Genomic DNA, 16,795 nt, shown 5'->3' with positions numbered 1-16,795 from the left:
TCCTGAAAAAAAGATGTTTAGAGATTGGGTAAAAGCAGTCAAACAACTCAGTTCTGCTTTTTGGAATTGCTGTAAATCAGAAGCAAGATCTTTTTTAGTCTTTAGTCTATGTTATTGGAATTTCAGTGAGGTAAAACACCTCCAAAGAGAAGAACCACTGCTAAAAATCAAAGTGGACATCTACTTGTGTCAAGGATCAAGGGTTTTAGGGAGGGAGAATCTTCCCATATCTGTGACTTGGCTTCTTCCTTACTTTAAACCTTCTAGTCCAGCTGGACAGAGTATGAATGAAGATCAGACATTATATATTTCATTTTCTTCCACTGAATCTCCTCTATGTTACTCAGTATTAAAGCCCTGCTAATGCCTTAGGCAGCAGTAGCTGACCCTTTGAATTAACACCTCCTCTGCAGTGGCTGCCTCATGCATATGCCTATTGATGTATTTTAGAGTGGAGATAATTTTTATTTTGGCTATCTGCTCTGGTTTAATATTGCCAAGAAAACACCTCATCTATATGTTTTTCTCATGCCATATATTTTCCCCCTATGCCCTGCTACAATGTCTTGTTATATTCCACACAAAAACCTCCTTATGTCCATCTTTGTCAGAACTCTAGGAGCCACTAAAGCATCATTTTAAAGGGCTCTTTATCACTCAGATGAATTTTCCCCTAATTGTATCCTTTAACTCCAAAAGGGGTTCGGGGACATACTTTGTATGAAAGATGCTACAGAAAACAGAAGTTGCATTGCTAGTGGTTCCGCTTTTATATTTTCATCCAGGGAAACTCTCTGCACACCAATTTGCTTTCTCTTTTCCAAAACCCATTTCCTCCTGGGGCTATTTCCTGGGAGAGAGCTGTCTTCAAATAATTTAATTATCATGTGGCACACACCTTTTAAGTCCCCCCTGAAATGGTGCGTGATGCCTTTGGTTTACATCACTTGTTGGAAAACACTCCAAAGCATTGAAAAACTATTAAATTGTTACAGTATTGGATGCCAACACACAGGGCTATTAGTCTAATTCATCCTTCAGATCAAAGCCCACACAGGCAGCTCTCCTGCCTACAGCTATTTTCCTTTTACTTTCCTGCTTGACAGTAGTCCCTCATATCCCTCTGTTCTACTTTCTTTGAACATACAGATTTTTCCTTTAGTCATGGAAATATAATTTATGTCTATTATAGTGCATTATAGATTGCAGATCAGGACAAGCGTGCATTACTGCCTGGAACGTCTGTTTATTGTACGTCGGTTTTCTGAAAATAAATAATTAAGAAAGAGGAGAGAAAAACCCAGAGGGGGAGCGCACGGGGGCTGCGGGGAGCTGCGCTCCGTTCTCAAAGTTTAATTTCCAAGCAGGGACCTTGAAGCATGATTTATTAACATCATGCTGTTTGCCTTTGTCACGTTGGGGATGCGTTGGGGGAGCGCTGGCCCCTCTCCAGCCGGGACCACCCAGCGAGAGGAGCGCGGCTAACAGCCCTGCGGGTCTCACCCTCCCCCACAGCCTGCACAGCTCCTGGTCCGGATCTCACCCCATCCACCCCAGCAGCCTGCACAGCTCCTGGTCCGGATGCTCACCCCAATTCCCAGCCCCAGCAGCCTGCACAGCCCCTGGTCCGGATGCTCACCCCAATTCCCAGCCCCAGCAGCCTGCACAGCCCCTGGTCCGGATGCTCACCCCAATTCCCAGCCCCAGCAGCCTGCACAGCCCCTGGTCCGGGTGCTCACCCCAATTCCCAGCCCCAGCAGCCACCAGCAGGCTGCCCTGCCACCCTGCTGGGGGAAACAGCAAGGACAGCAATAACAACACCCCCCCAAAAAATAATATCCGGACAGACGGGCTGGCTGGGATGTGAGAATTGCAAAAACAATCCCCACCCCATCACGGAGAGTGTGTGTGTGTGCACGGAGGAGAGGGAGTGTGAGGAGGGGGGAGAGAGGGAATGAGACAGACAGAGGGGAGGGAAGAAGGGAGGAGGGAGTCCAAGCTCTGAGAAACATCACTCCATCTCTCTCACTCCACAGGAGCTGAGCAAGGAGCAGGACGATGTTTGACAACACGCAGTACCCCTATAACTGCTTCAATTATGATGGGGATGATTATCCTACCTGTAGTTCTGACGAAGAGAAAAAATTCACCAGACCAGCGTACAGGTAAGATGAAGTTTTTCCAAGTCCCCCTGTCTGTGTGAGGGGCTGGTGGGGTCACAGGGGCCAGGTGTGTGTGATGGGTCTGGCCCTGCTGCAGGCACCGCAGTCGGCAGGTTTCCCCCCTTTCTGTGTGTGAAGTGTTCATGATTTGTTTCCTTCCATGAGGGGTCACAGCAACTCTGGCATGTCCTTAAGCTTCCAGATCTGTCTCCAACCTCCAGGACCCCTGGGAGAAGGGAATTAAATGTTTCAGTGTGCCAAGGGGTGAATTGGATGCAGAAAGCACCAGTGTGGTGGGGAGAGGAGCAGTGTAGGTGTTCACAGGGACATCCAAGATCCTTTCCATGAGCAGAGTCTCCTGTGACAGTGACTCTGAGCCTGCTCTGCCTCACTGCAGCCTTCCTGCTCAGGGAAACTTTTCGGAGGGAGTTGGAGAGCTGTGTGATCCTGTCCTCTGCACTGAGTGCCTGACAGCGACCCTGCTGTGTCACCTGGGGCTCGTGGAGGACAGGCAGTGACCACACACAGGATTTCTCCCTGGGACACCTTGATTCAGGGCACAGATCTATCAGGGGAATTTTGGAAGCAGGATAGAGGCACACATGTACCCATGTGGTCCTAAAAACTGAGTCTGTGAGTAGGGCGATGGTGTAACAGCAAGTTTTCCTTTTTCCAGCTACATTGCCTTAATTGCAATGGCCATCCAGCAAAGCCCTTCAAATAAAGTCACCCTCTCTGGCATTTATGACTTTATAATGAAGAAATTTCCTTACTACAGATCAAATCAAAGAGCCTGGCAGAACTCCATCCGACATAACTTATCGCTTAACAGTTGTTTTGTGAAGGTAAGATCAGTTACTGTGTGTTTACATACACACTGTGCATGGCTAAAAAATATAGGCAGCAATAATCTCATCACTAGGAAAGAAGGGAAACAAACAGCTGAGCTGCAAATCGCTTAAAATCTCTCTGAGTTGTCAATTAGAGAGATAAGGACTATATCCTTGTCTGATGTATGCTAATAGATAACAAATTGAAGAGGATGGGGCTTACATCTTACTCATATAATGACAGAGAATAGGCTTAAAAGTCTTGTCATATGTGTTTACACCATTCTTAAATGTAAATGAATGCAGATGCTAAACAGCAGCATCTGTAACACATACAAACACTGAACTGCCTTTAAATAAATACAGGTTCCCAGAACAGAAGGGAATGAGAAGGGGAAAGGAAACTATTGGAGCTTTGCAGCAGGATGCGAATCCATGCTGGATCTCTTTGAAAATGGGAATTACAGGAGAAGACGGAGGAGGAGGAACGTGAAAAGGGAGCACAAGGAGCAGAGACCGAGCAGAGTGAAAAGCCCTTCATCCCCCAGTATCTCTTCTGTGGACTCTGCTTTGAACAATGTTTCCTCTTCTGAAAGTAAACATGAAAGAATTGAACCGGGCCCAAAACTTCTGGAGCCTTGTGGGTTTGCTCCAAACAGCGTGACCAGCAGGCAGAGCCTGAGCAATTCCTCCTTAGCAAAATCAGATTCTGAAATCAAATTCAGCATCGATTACATCCTTTCAGCCCCCGACCCTTTGCCTGTCCTGAGATCTCAGTATAACATGCAAGAAAATAAATATCACCTCCTGGAGGCCCCACATATTAATCTCCAGTTCTGGACAATGTGATGTTATTAATTTGTGGTAACAAAGTCTGAGTCTCAGTGTGTTCAGCAGCCTCGTGTCACTGAAAATCAGCCGCCTGCCTCCTCATTTTCCTCCCAAGCAGTGCTCAGAAAGGGTTACAGACTCACCAGCTGATACCCTGTCTGTACCCAAGGAACTTTGCTAAGATTAAAGCATAAATAGCTGTTACCAATATCTGTTTTCACCACGCTGAAATTTATGAAATTCTAGCTTTATTTTCTAAACTGTCTTGGACATCATTTAGCACCACAAAGAATTCCCTTTCTCAAGCAGAATCCGACAGTGAAGAGACTTGCTTATCATCCACTGCTTTATTAAAGACAAAGTGAATTTGATCCCACTTTCAGTGGTGGAAATTAGGATTAACTCCACTGGAGTATATAGGTCAGAACTTAAGCTGATCTAAAAACAGTGTAATTCTGTTGACTTACACTGGCTGGGAATGTAGGGGGGCGAGGGAGTGGAAATTTGTTTCTTAAAAGGAATTATAGCAAATCGCCCTGTCTTCCCTGATTTTTTTCTTTTAACATCTTATTTCAAACTGTTTTGCAGCTTTAATTCATTGTTTATTAGGAAACGTAGTTGTTGATAAGTATTTCAAGTATATTTTTGTTTATATTTGGGGCAGAATTGTTTACATTGTTGAAGTGAAGTTGTATTCAAAATAATTCCAAGACACCTAATTGCAAGGATGCTGAGCTATGGCACTTTGATGGATAATGTGACAGTCAAAGAGTGTCTTAATGCCTTGCTTAAAAAAAGCCCCATCACTTTTTCCCTTGTACTATCAGAAATCTTCCTGAGATGCTGCAGAAAAGTCCTTAACCATATTTCATTTAACAAGTGTGATGGGGAACCTGGCACTGCAAAAAGCTCTGTCGAGTGTCAAGCAAAGCTAAAATTCCACCTACCTGCTCTGAGACAAGTTGTATATTCCCATTAAACAGATTTTTATTGATCCTTCTTGCAAGCAATTACCAAAGTGGTGCTTGATATGATTTCAGCTAAACTGGTGAGATTTATAATTTCCAGATATCAGTGTTAGCTCATGAGCTCCATTTCTGAGAAAGCCACTTCATTATCATTTACATGCAGTGGGATATTTTGGGACAGAACCTGATGGACAATGATGAACTGTAATGAGCTTTTAAGAAGTTGCTTTTATACAACTTGTTCACAATTAATTGCTTCCCAGAACATAAACAGTGTTAGCAAAGGGTCCACAAAATCCTGGCTTTCACTTGGCTATTACAGTCTTCACCAACTGCAGATAAAAGGAAAAAAAAAGACAAGAATTCTGATGGTTTTAAGCAATTAAATGCAGAGATAAAATTATCTTTGCAACAACAGAGGTAAATGAAGGTATATGAGATAAGATTCAGCATAGAGGTATGCTCAGGCATGACTTGAATTTTTATGCAGAAGCTTTGACATTTCACTAAGTTATTTTACATTGTGTCTAATATATACTGTACATTTATACTATATATTCTTATATATTGTTATTGAGAAAGGGAGCAATATCACTGCACTTATATGTTGTAAAAATGCATGATGTATGTTGTCATGATGCTGAAACTCCTGCCATATACTTAAAATTTACCATCAGTGGTATTTCACACTGATTGGTAATAAATGCCCATTTTTTTGGAAAACTATAAAACTTGTTCTCTTCAAGCATTTCTATAGCATGCAAAAATCTTTGGTTCTCCTTCAGAAAAGAGAAAATGGAAAATCATGTCAATTACATCACTGCATGTCTTCCAAACTTTGGAGGGATGATTTCTTGAGATCAAATTCTGCCTTCAAATGGGAGCTTTCGATTCTCTGTGAATCAACAGTTATTCTGGGGGAAAATCTGAAAGCAAAATTTGACTCTTTAGACCTGATTGATCTGCTGTTTACATTGATATTAGAAAAAGAAGAAAACCTCTGTGGGGGGGACTGCACAGATGGATTCTCATTTGAAGAGGGATGAGAATTTGCTCTTTTATTGTTTATAGTATATTATATTTATAATAAATAGGTGTGGGAAGAGCATGTCCTCACTTAGTGCTTCAGTGTTTGCATGCACTCATGGTGGGTGGGTACTTGTGCACCTCTGCGATCCTGCCTACAGATAAATATTCCTGTTTTATACACAGATCTTTTTTTCCTGATTGTTTTAAACATGGCAATGCTGCTGTTGGGCTGATAGTTATGGTACACACCTGCAGTATATTTGAAATACATATTTTCTGCTGTGAAACATGCAAATATGATTGTTACTATGTGTTCTTGGTTGATGCTGTTAACAGGAGATAATTCAGTGACAGCAAAAGCTCCTCCTCAGCAACACCTGGGTAAGGTGAACATTGTGGAGAAGCAGTTTATGGCTACTAATCAATGTCGAATTAATGCATTAAGAAAGGCAGAAATACACCCAAGTGGATTTACAGCAGAGATCCAAAGCCATTTTCTGCAAGATGAATTAATATTCAAAAATAGCCATGTCCTTTGCTCACAGTAAAGTGCCTGCCAGGAGACACTGTCATAATTTAGTTTCCCTAACATATAATCAAAGAAATTTGTGTACAAATAGGTGTTAACATTTGTTTTGCAAAGGATATCAATCATATTTTGAAAAATGAAGGGACATATTTCAATTTACCCAGTATATTATATTCTGACGACTCCAGAAAGGTTTCCAGCAGTTAAAGTGAATGGCATTTAATATAGAACAACATAACAGGGGTGAGGGCTAGACGTGACCTTATTCAAATGTCGTAGCCATTACAAAGCCATTCCCAATGTAATTATAATTAAATACTTTATGCCTTTCTTGCAAATCCTCTGATCGATCATTGATATTAACATTAATATTGTATTACCCCCGAGCAAATATCTCCCACACAAGTGTTATGGATCACCAGGTTTCCATTAACAAACTTGTGAGCTATTGCCGTGTGCTGGTCGTGGATAAATTTACGTAAATTACTTTTTCTCAGGGAAGAGGGGGAAAAAGTCTGGGTTTCTTTCTTCTCTGAATCCAGAGCTATTTCTTCAGCTCCATCACAGCCTGCCAGCCGCTTGCATGAAGAAAAAAAAGAAAACCTCACAGGAACATCTCTCTTTGCCCTGTGTGGAAGCAGATGGATATTCTCCTGTTTGACACTGGGGCTCAAAGCTGAGCTGGAGCCAGGGATGAGCAGTGCAGGGCAAGGCTCTGCACCCTCCAGGACCATCAGCAGGCTGGGCAGGCTGGGAGAAGGTGTTGGTCTCAATTCCTCATCTCATGGCACCTTCCTGGCTGCAGAGAGAGCCCCAGAACGAGCTGTGAGTTTCCTCAGCCCAGCAGAGGGGCTGACCCTGTGCCACGGCTGGGGCGAGGCAGGAGGAGGGTGTGGGACAGCAGCTCCTGCTGCTGGGCTGGGGGCACACTGAGGGGAACAAGCCTTTGGAACTCTCCCTTCGGCATCATAAACACCTCTGCAACAAGGAGAGGTATTTCCTTCCCTGCAAAGGAAAGATGAAAGGTTTCTTTCTGGGGAGAGGCGAGGCTTGGCCTCACTGAGGGAGGGTTGTTTGTTTATCCTTCTAAAGGAAGGCTTCCCACGACAAAACAAGGATTTTGATGGAGCCAAGCCAGGTTATTATGCAGCGATTTCACTTCTACTGATTTAATTTCTTAGGCTTTTGCCATTGGTGTCACGGAAGTGGTTTTTGCACGGCAAAATGGTCATGAGCCTCAGAATGAAGTTCAAAGCACTTGGGCAAGGATGCAAGGATGCATTTTTTCTTCCCCAGTAAAGAGAAGCCAGATAACACCCAAGGCAGGCCAGCAGCTGACCTCACTTACAGGACCTCTCCCTCAACAGAACCCCCTGCACATTATGGGAGCATTAATGCCATCTAGGATAGCTGAGAACAAACCTTCTCTTTGTCAGTAAAGCCAAGTTCCCCTATTTTTCTGCCAATCAGAAAGACCTTATGAGTCTCTCTTAGTTGAGACCTACTAACTCCTCATTTAAAGAGAAGCTGTGCTCAAAGAGCATTTGAAGGTCCACCCACCCTGGAGATCTGGCTCTCCCCGAGCCTTTGCTTTGTGGTGCTCCATGCCATGGCCTGAACTGCCGCTGTGTTCCTCAGCCACTCAGCAGGTTGGTTTCTCCCTCAAAACCAAACCCTGATTTCTGCACCGTTTTCTGGCCACAGAGGGTTTCTCTTTTGGCTTCCACTTGCCTGTTCAGGTCCACATCTTGTGAGTCTTTCCCACTTTCTAGCAACAGAGAGGACACAGGGAGAGCGGAAGGGGTTTAGAGGGAAGAGCCTCGGGGAGGAACTTTGCTGCACATCTTCCAGTAGTACAGAGCTGATATCTCAAGGGCTCCTGGCGTTGTGTGCCATGTCTCTGCTGTGAATTGAGGGCAGCCACACCCCAAGTCCAGCTGCACTCAAGCTCAGGGGAAAAGAGGGAACCTCCATCACACACACCTGAGCACACAGGGACTGAACCTTCATCTCTGGCAGTGTAACACAAATCCCTGTCTGTGATCAGCCCTTCAGATCCCAAAGACGTGGAAATCCTGTGCTGCTCATTCCAGCTGGCCTCTCTCCTCTCTGCCTCTTCTGGGCCATGTTCTCCTCCCTTCTGTGAGGGTGTAAATCCTTGCAAATCTGTTAACTTTGGTGTAATTACCTCTGGAATTGAAGCAGCCAGTGTGAATCTGACCTTTGCATATTATACCCCATCTCACAGTCTGCAAAACTCTGCCAGCCCCTCCTCTCCTAGATAGAATTGTCAGAGCAACAAATGGTCCTAACCTCTTTATTTTGCCTTAGCATGAGCTTCTAATTGCTTTCACCAGAACATGGGTGCCATCTGCACTGCTCTGCACAAAGAACCTTGTCTCTGTGTCTGTTGCACTGGCAATGTCTTTCTTTTTGCACTTGGGGTCATTAAATTAAAGAACAGGGTAGGTCCAAGTCCTATGGAACTTCCACTGGAGTCTTTTTTACCCGGAGAGCAAACATAAAATAACAAAGTGAGTTGTGCTCCCTCCCACCCTTGCAACAGTGGTTGGAGGCAAATCCAACTGTGAGAATTTTGCCTGAGAAAGAACTGCCGGATTTCTCCCACTGTGAAATCCAGCTGTTAATTCAAACAGAAGGGATGGACCTGACCAGATAGGCCAACTGGCTTGTTTCCATGCTAAAGTCCATTGTGTTCCACAAGTTCCTAAATTTATGGTCATGAAGGTCTTCCAAGCCCTGTAATGAAGTATGGCATGCAATGTTTTTGTTATGGAATGTGGGCTGCAAAGGAAAAAAGAAGGTTTGAATTTATCTCTCAAATGAAGATCCTGGAATCTCTCAGGATAAACAAGCTAAATTAGGAATAAAAATACACCATGTTTCTCACCATAACTATGGAACTGAAAATAGCACTTGCAGAGCACTGACAGAAGAAGAAAACTAGAAGTTGCAGTAAGCCCAAACCAAACTTCTTTTTGTCATGTTTTTCTGTGTGTTCACTGCCCTTTGTAGCAGCAAATGAACCCTGCTATGCCAGCCACAGGAGCCTCCTTTCATCTTCTGGGAGTGGTTCTTCTGACAGAGTATTCCAGAAAAAAACCTTTGCACTGCAAAACTGAGCTGCTGGTCTCCATCATCAGCATTTACATTGGGCACACACCACCTTGTTTTGCTCTGAGCACATTGAAAATAAGGTACAGAAATGCTCTTGGATTCGTCAGCCTGTGTGGTGCAGCTCAGTGCAGCTCTCTCAGTGCTCCAGCTCCACAAAGTTCTGCACAAAAGCTGCTCCCTCTTTATTTGAGACATGGTAAAGAATTAATGGGCTTGAAAGTTTGTTCAGTTTCCACGCTGGTATCAGTGGTTCTAAACAAAAAAAACAACCAAAACCAAACGAGGCTTCCTGAGATTTGCACAGTGAAGGACTCTGCTCTGTCCCACAGCCATTAAAAGCTTTTGTCAGCCCTGCAGTGGCCCCAGCAGCCCCACTCTGGATCCAACTGCCCCCCAAAGCTGCACTTTCCACAGCTGCTGATGGAGAAACACTGTCATGTTCTCCTTGTGCAGGGAAAAACATCAGGACAGAACCAGCTTCCCTCTTGGGCCCAAAGGCTCTGCTGACCATTAGCCATCTGTCTCAAGCAAGATCTGCTCTAGCTGAAAATGCTTTTGGAGGATTCAAGCCACAGATATTTAACCCTGTGACAAAACTGCTCCCCATCTTCCCCTCTTTGCTGCAGGCATTGCACTCTGCTGGTGCTGGCTGCATCCTCTGCTGCCATCCCCCCTTCCAGCACAGCCTCTCTGAGACTGCAGAAAAGAAGCAGCACTTCCCATAAAAGTGGATGTGGAAAATAACAGGTGCAATGAGCTGTGTTTCATGATTAATCTGTCTCAGGCTTTTCCGAGGCTGAGAGCTGTATGAGCAATTATCAAACCCTGGGAGGCACTTCAGCACTAATCAGCCCATAACATTTTTCTGCATTGGAGCATCTGGGACTGGCTACATGGCCGGAATCCTGACTCTCATGAAATGAATGAGAGTTTTGCCACTGGGTTCAAGGGATCAAAACTTCATCTTCTATTACCAGGGCCAGAGATTAATCAGATTAAAGGCCATGTGGACTGCAGAGAAAATTAAATACCTTCTAGCAGTTACTTGGTGTCTTCTCAAGACAAAATAGCAGCTTGCTTCCACAGGTTTCTTTGGCTCTGTCTTTCAGACAGACAAAATACTTCCTGAACTCAATGGGAAATGTGTCCAAATAGGGAAAAATTTCCCTAAGCCCAAGGGCTGAACACAGCAGAACCAGATGTTGGCATCTGGGGTGAGATTGCTGGTGCAAAGATGTTTGTATGCTCTTTGAGAGCATCTCTGTTCTGGGGCTGGTGGGCACACTCAAGTAAACAAGGCACACTAGCTAATATCCATGCTCAGGATCTCAAATTTTCTTTCAACAGGAAACTGTCCCAAGGCCTGCTACAGTTTGGCAAAGGCATGACACTGCATTACTTTCCATTTTGTGTTGCTGTTGTTGAAATTACAGGAAAATAAATATTTTGGAGATGATACATTGTGTATCCCTAATAAATACCAAGGGTGTTCAATATAAACTATGGACACATGGTTTGCTTTGTTGTTCTAAGTAACTGTTTCCTTTTAGCCAAATGAAAAGCCAGTTGTGCTGTGATGCTGCAGATTATAAATTAGCAGCTCTCATATGGTTTTGTGCAATTGTTTCTTGAAGAGCTTTAGGCTACTTCAGACAAAAATTTCAAATAAAATGTGAATTCATTGAACTGTAACTTGTGGTATTAGTTTTATAATAAACAAAGGCAGGTCACATAATCATGTCATGAAAAACAACATTTTAAAATTCAAGCAGCAACCTTTTAATCCATTTCAGGTTCTGATCCTGAAATCGAGAAGAAGCTTGGCTCTTTCTGCTTCCCAGTGCATGAAACCAAGACAAGCCTGTCCTGGGAGGAGAGCAGACAGCCAGGTTAGCTGGGCTGGGAGGAGAACACACAGATTTCTCATCACCCAGGGAAGAAATGGCCCAAAAGCAGCAGCAGCAGCAGTTCCCAGCTGGGTCAGGAGAGGAGGGGGGGTCCTGCTCCTGCTGCTGGGGGCAGCTGGGGAACAGCTGGAATGCAGGAATCCAGCCAACCAGGCTGGCTGCAGGGCAAGGCAAGGAGCCCCCAGGGGCAGCAGACTGAGGGGGACCTGCCTGACTTCCAACCTCAGCCACACAAAGCACTGATGCCAAAACATCTGTCCTCTGACCTGGCGTGGCTGAGGTAAAGCTGTTCTCTAGAAATGTCCCACTTGCCTTTAAGGGAACCTCATTTTTGGGGTGGGAAACACATATTTTTTACAGGCATCATGTATGGTTTTATAAAGAGCCTCGGGGCCATCTCTGCCACATGGGACCTGCATCTCCAGGACCATCTCTCAGCCTGAATTATCCCCCAGCAGGGGATGGATGGGACAAGCCCCATGAATTGCTCCTGTGCAATATCAGCTCCCAGCACCTTGTTCTGTCTCCCTGTCCCTTCCATCAGGTGACAGCAAAAGGAGCACAGGGCTGCTGGGGGCGATGTGAAGGAGCAGAACACCCCCAGTGCTGGGACACACATCAGGTACCACCAGCAGCTCCACCTGCACTCACTGGCAGAGGAGGTTGTGTAACAAATCCCTCTCACCTGAAGCACTCCTTCTTTGACAAAAGTTTATGTGAGAGGAGCATCTGTTTTTATTTAGTGGATATTTTCCAAAATAAAAATGAATAATCATGTCAACTCTCTGCTACAGCATCATAAAGCTGTAGCCTGTTACTTAACAACAGGGAGGAAAATTAATATAGCTGAATAGATATCATTTTTTTTTCTTTACTTCTGAGCCTGCCTGAGTTTGAACCATTTATACAACAACACAAGCTGGATCTGGAGAGGGACGACAATACTGGAGCTGGAAATCCAACAGAATTTTTTTGCCTATCAAGAATATTCCTACTAAAACAAGTCAGTTTCTTGTGTCCTGGCTCTACAGCCACGTGGGCATGTGCACAGCACATATGAAATTGATATCTCTGTCTTAATTCAGAGTTGCAATTACTGGAGCTGAAGTCTAAATTTTTCCAACCACCAAACTCCTGAGCTAAATGACTGTACAGCTACTGAAATTGATTATCAAGCTTCCTGTTTCCTCGCTTGTGACCCAGTAATATTGACATAAGCTACAAGGAAATTGCAATCAGCACTACTAGTAGCAATAGCTGGAGGCAATTGCAAAAGAAGTATTGCTGGTGGTGGCACATGGGCTCCTATATTAGATTTAGCCATACTCTGATTATAATGCACTTACTTCAGATAGCAGGAAATTCCATTTTTTGTTTTTTAAGTTACAGCCAAGAAAACATTTCTGTTTGCTTTTGTATTTCTGTATCCTTTTCTCTGGGATAGCCGAAACAGAAAACCTTCTCACCTCAGAGATCCAGTCTGTTTTGTCTCCAACATGGGCAATGCCTTGGAAAAAAAAATCACTTTATGTCTGTGTGTCTCCTCCAGGCAGCAGACAGAGCCCACCTTTGCAAAGAATTTTGTTAGAAAGCTGCTGTATCAGCACACTGATGTTATGGACCTTCCACATTCTCTCCACTTGCTGTCGCCTTCCCTGTCTCCAGTTTTGTACAGGGCTGAAATGTGTAGGAGCTAACACCACTCTGACTCCTCTGGGACTCCAGGAGAAGAATTTTAAGGAATGCACAAAAGCATAAAGAGAACTAGGATCAGGTTGCAAGGCTTGGAAATGCTGCTTTTAAGAAATAATCTGCTTTTTCCTGGCTTTCAAGCTCATATAGAGCAAACCCATGTCCCCAGCTAAATGAAAGAAACTTTCTATCACATACTAACTCACACTGCCACCCGGTCCAGCAAAAATTGTGCTGTTGCAGCAAGTAGAAGCATTTTACAGCTGTTTCTTTTAACAAAATGCCCACAAAAACCCCTTCTACTGGCAGTAAAAATGGGCAGACAACACCTGTAATTTCAGGAGGAGTCCCTGGCACTGGCAACAATGATATAGCAGAGAGTTATTGAACCACTCTCTTCACAGGATCTCCATAATGCCAGGATTTATGTTCAAATCTAAGGAATCCATGCAGAAACTTAAAATAATTTAGCCATAGGATGCAAAATCTCCTGGAGAACCCAGCTTGGCTCTTGCGGTGTTCCCCATGCCATTCCAAACAGGAGTAGAATGCAGTATCACAAACACAGGGGCTGTACAAGCAGGGAGCTTTGGCTTTGCCTCCAGAGAAGTTTCCCAGGCCAAGCTGGGCTCATTTCATGAGCTGCAGACGTGGCCTTGGTGCCATCCTGGAGTAATGATCCGTGGCTGAGGAAAAGCGGATTGTCATGGATCGTGGCTCCCCAACAGACCAACCTTTGCAGAGGAAAAGTTCACCACAAGTGGGAAAGTTGTTTGCGTTGCTGGGTTGGTTTTTTGTGGTTTTTTTCTCCCCTACTTTGTGACCTGTGAGACAAAATCCTTGTATTAATGAGCTCTGCCCTCCTCTGTCCTTCAGAAGTCGCTGGGGCTTTGTGTGTAGGATGAAGCCACAGCAGAATTTAGCTGTGAGTGTGGATAAAACAGATAAATCTGCCTGGTAATTACAGAGATTTTCCACCTGCAGCCCCTGCTGAAGGTGCAAGGCAGCATCTGCTGGGGCCACGGTGAGCTGTGACACGGCAGCACTTTCTGTCTCTTTGGGCTGCCAGATGTTTGCAATTCAAACAAAAGCTCAGCTCTAACAAACCCTGACTTTTAAGGCTTGGAAACCTTCTGCAAACCTTAAGAAAAATGAATATTTAAGAGTGTGAGGAAGCAGACGTGCCAAAATGCTGTGAAAGTGACTTTTATTACTGAATCTTTTCTTGCTCCAAATGGGACAGAGTGGAAATTTCACTGCTACTCTGAGCTGTCTAAGAAAAAATAAAAATTCAGAAGAGTTGTACAAATGTAGGCAAACCTGTCAATTTTCTCAAAGCTCTTAGTCCTGGTCTCTCTGTGATGACAATGAAATGGAAGATGGGCGCATCCAGAAACTGGGCAAGCCTGTCCTGTTTTCTCCATGGCTGGTGTGAAGCCAGGCTGTGTTACCCTTACCAGGTGCTAATCTCCTTTTCCTTGCAATGCAGAAGTTAATGGCAATTTCATGTTGATTAAGTATGTGCAAGATGATGCTTGAAATGAAAAGTCCCCAGTAAACTGACTTGTCATCACTAAAATCAATTCAAGTTGCACAATGTTTTTCTTGCTAAGATAATTAGTCCTCAATCAGAGTAAATTGGAGGGGTAGCTGGGTTATTTTAAGGCAGTGTTATTCTTTATTCAAGAAAACTCTTTTGTATCTGAATTATTTCCACAAAGTGATGCAGATAATTGCTTAATGCTTTGTCATTCTAATACATAATCCCTCAGCATCTGAACAGTATTAATGGGAGCAGAACTTGGCAAAGCTACCTGTAGATTATTTTTCCCCAGTATTTTCCATGCCAAAGAGAGAACATCTCAGACAATGAGGAATAAAAACTTTCTAATTTTTGCCTGCAAATTGATCCTGAAATACAATGTATTCCTCTGGCTGCTGCTGTGGGATTGCTTTTGTGTTCCTTTGGGTTTAATATATTACATTTTAGCCAGGTTTAACCCCAGTCAATAGGTGCACCTTGGTTTCCTGAGATAAATAACTTGACTGGCAGAATCGGGACCCCAAGACTCATTTGTCCTCCGTAAGGGTTTGTTTGTTTAAATATTAGCATCCACCAGCTGTGCAAAATAGACCTTTTCATTAGCTGGTTGATCATGGTGGGAAAAGCTATTAATTTAGTCAATTCCCAACAATGAACTGTGGGGTTGCTACCAAACCACAAACTGATGAAAACAATAAATGCTAGACTGTATTAACTGTAAAGGTTAATCCATAAATCAAAGGGAAATGTCAGATGCCTTTTAACATTGATTGAGATGTAATTTGGTGTTGGTAGTGATATGTTTGTTACATAAATTCACAAATGCACTCAATTCCTGTTAGGAGTCTGGGTCTTTGTAACTTATAATAAATTAAGTAGTTTGCTTTATTTATGTAACCATGTAAAGATTGATTACCTCTTCCTGTTCCAGTTGCAATACAGCACCAATTTTAAAATAAGTGAATATTAATATCCAGATCTTCTTCCAGGGTACATTTGACTTGGTATAAAAATGAATACATTCTTCTTTTTCCTGAAAGTATGCCATTACCTTAAGTATGTTTGAGGCATGTTTTCCTTTTAATTTTTGGGTTTGATTCATGTTTTTCAAATTACAGCATAAGAATTAGCCTTTGTATAAATGTGCTCAGAAATATAGAACACATTTTCTATATTACAGATACATCATATTTCAATACATAATATAAAACAACAAATATGAGGGGGAAATGCCACAAATTAGATCAGAATGGAATACAGTTACTGATGCCAAAACAGCAAGGAAAAGATCATTACAGCCACTGGTGGAAACATTTCTTTCCACTTCTCTTCATGAAAGAAACGTGAGGCCAGGAATTCTTCCGCTTGATGAAACTGAGATTCAGGCCACCAGACCTCAGAGTATAAACAAATAAAACCAACCTTTTGAGCTTTATCTATCCAAGGAAATTGCCAAAGAAGGTCCTCAAGAAGAGGAGCATCACTCCCAGGTCACTGTTAGCCAAAAAAATGGGAGCTACTGAGCTTTTCTCCAGCTGCCACTTGGGTGGGCAGGGTGCTGAGCCTGCCAAAGCTGGGAGCACTCTGTGCTTCCAAGCCCTGCAGACTCCTTGGCTCAATCTCCATGTCCTATTTCTCTCTTGGAGAGAATCACAAACAATACTGTGTGGCAGGTAATAGCTGCAAGAAATGCAAGGGAATTGTGCTTTAAAGGCAGTCAGATAGATCAGCGCTTAATTTAGCAGAGCAAACAGTGGGAATGCTTCCCTCAAATTCCTGAAGGGCATTGATCCAAACAGGTATCCAGGATGCTTCTGGTGAGATTAGGATGTGGAAGGACACAAGACCCAGCCCATTTAAAAATGTCCCAAAAGACTTTCATTCTGCAGCAATGGGATTCTTCAAAGCTCAGCAGTGGCAGAATGTGTCAGCAAAGGAGATGGGCCAGGCAGCACCTTCCCATGTGGATAAACCAGTTAAATCTTTATGGCTCTGCTTGGTCAATATTAAAAATGAGTTTTTACTGTCTGTCTGTCTCTGCACACATATTGTGGTGAGAGAAAATGCCGTCCTTACTTTCCTTGTATTTATGTTTGCTTGCAAATGCCTCATGACTGTGATGGGACATTTCAGAAATGTTTCAGTTGCCTCTCACAGATCTTGTCC

General features: G+C 43.5%; 1 protein-coding gene across 1 annotated transcript; it reads left to right on the top strand.

Moving 5' to 3' along the window:
* The first annotated feature begins 2,044 nt into the window (after positions 1-2,044).
* LOC115909240 (forkhead box protein D5-B-like) lies at positions 2,045-4,152 on the top strand. Its single transcript, XM_030958407.1, has 3 exons — positions 2,045-2,165; positions 2,839-3,007; positions 3,359-4,152. Exons 1-3 carry the CDS (start codon positions 2,059-2,061, stop codon positions 3,839-3,841), a joined length of 759 nt encoding a protein of 252 aa, XP_030814267.1. The 5' UTR covers positions 2,045-2,058; the 3' UTR covers positions 3,842-4,152.
* Positions 4,153-16,795: the final 12,643 nt, after the last annotated feature.

This window comes from Camarhynchus parvulus, chromosome 14 (genome assembly GCF_901933205.1).
Source record: "Camarhynchus parvulus chromosome 14, STF_HiC, whole genome shotgun sequence".
Classification (NCBI taxonomy): domain Eukaryota; kingdom Metazoa; phylum Chordata; class Aves; order Passeriformes; family Thraupidae; genus Camarhynchus; species Camarhynchus parvulus.
Note: the sequence above shows the minus strand (reverse complement) of the source record. Positions and strands in the feature narration are given on the sequence as shown.

Bases quoted from the DNA above. Each gene is read 5' to 3' on its own strand.
- LOC115909240 (XM_030958407.1), top strand. From the start codon at position 2,059: ATGTTTGACAACACGCAGTACCCCTATAACTGCTTCAATTATGATGGG. The intron at 2,166-2,838 runs GTAAGATGAAGT...TCCTTTTTCCAG, and splicing joins TTCACCAGACCAGCGTACAG to CTACATTGCCTTAATTGCAA. The intron at 3,008-3,358 runs GTAAGATCAGTT...AAATAAATACAG, and splicing joins TTAACAGTTGTTTTGTGAAG to GTTCCCAGAACAGAAGGGAA.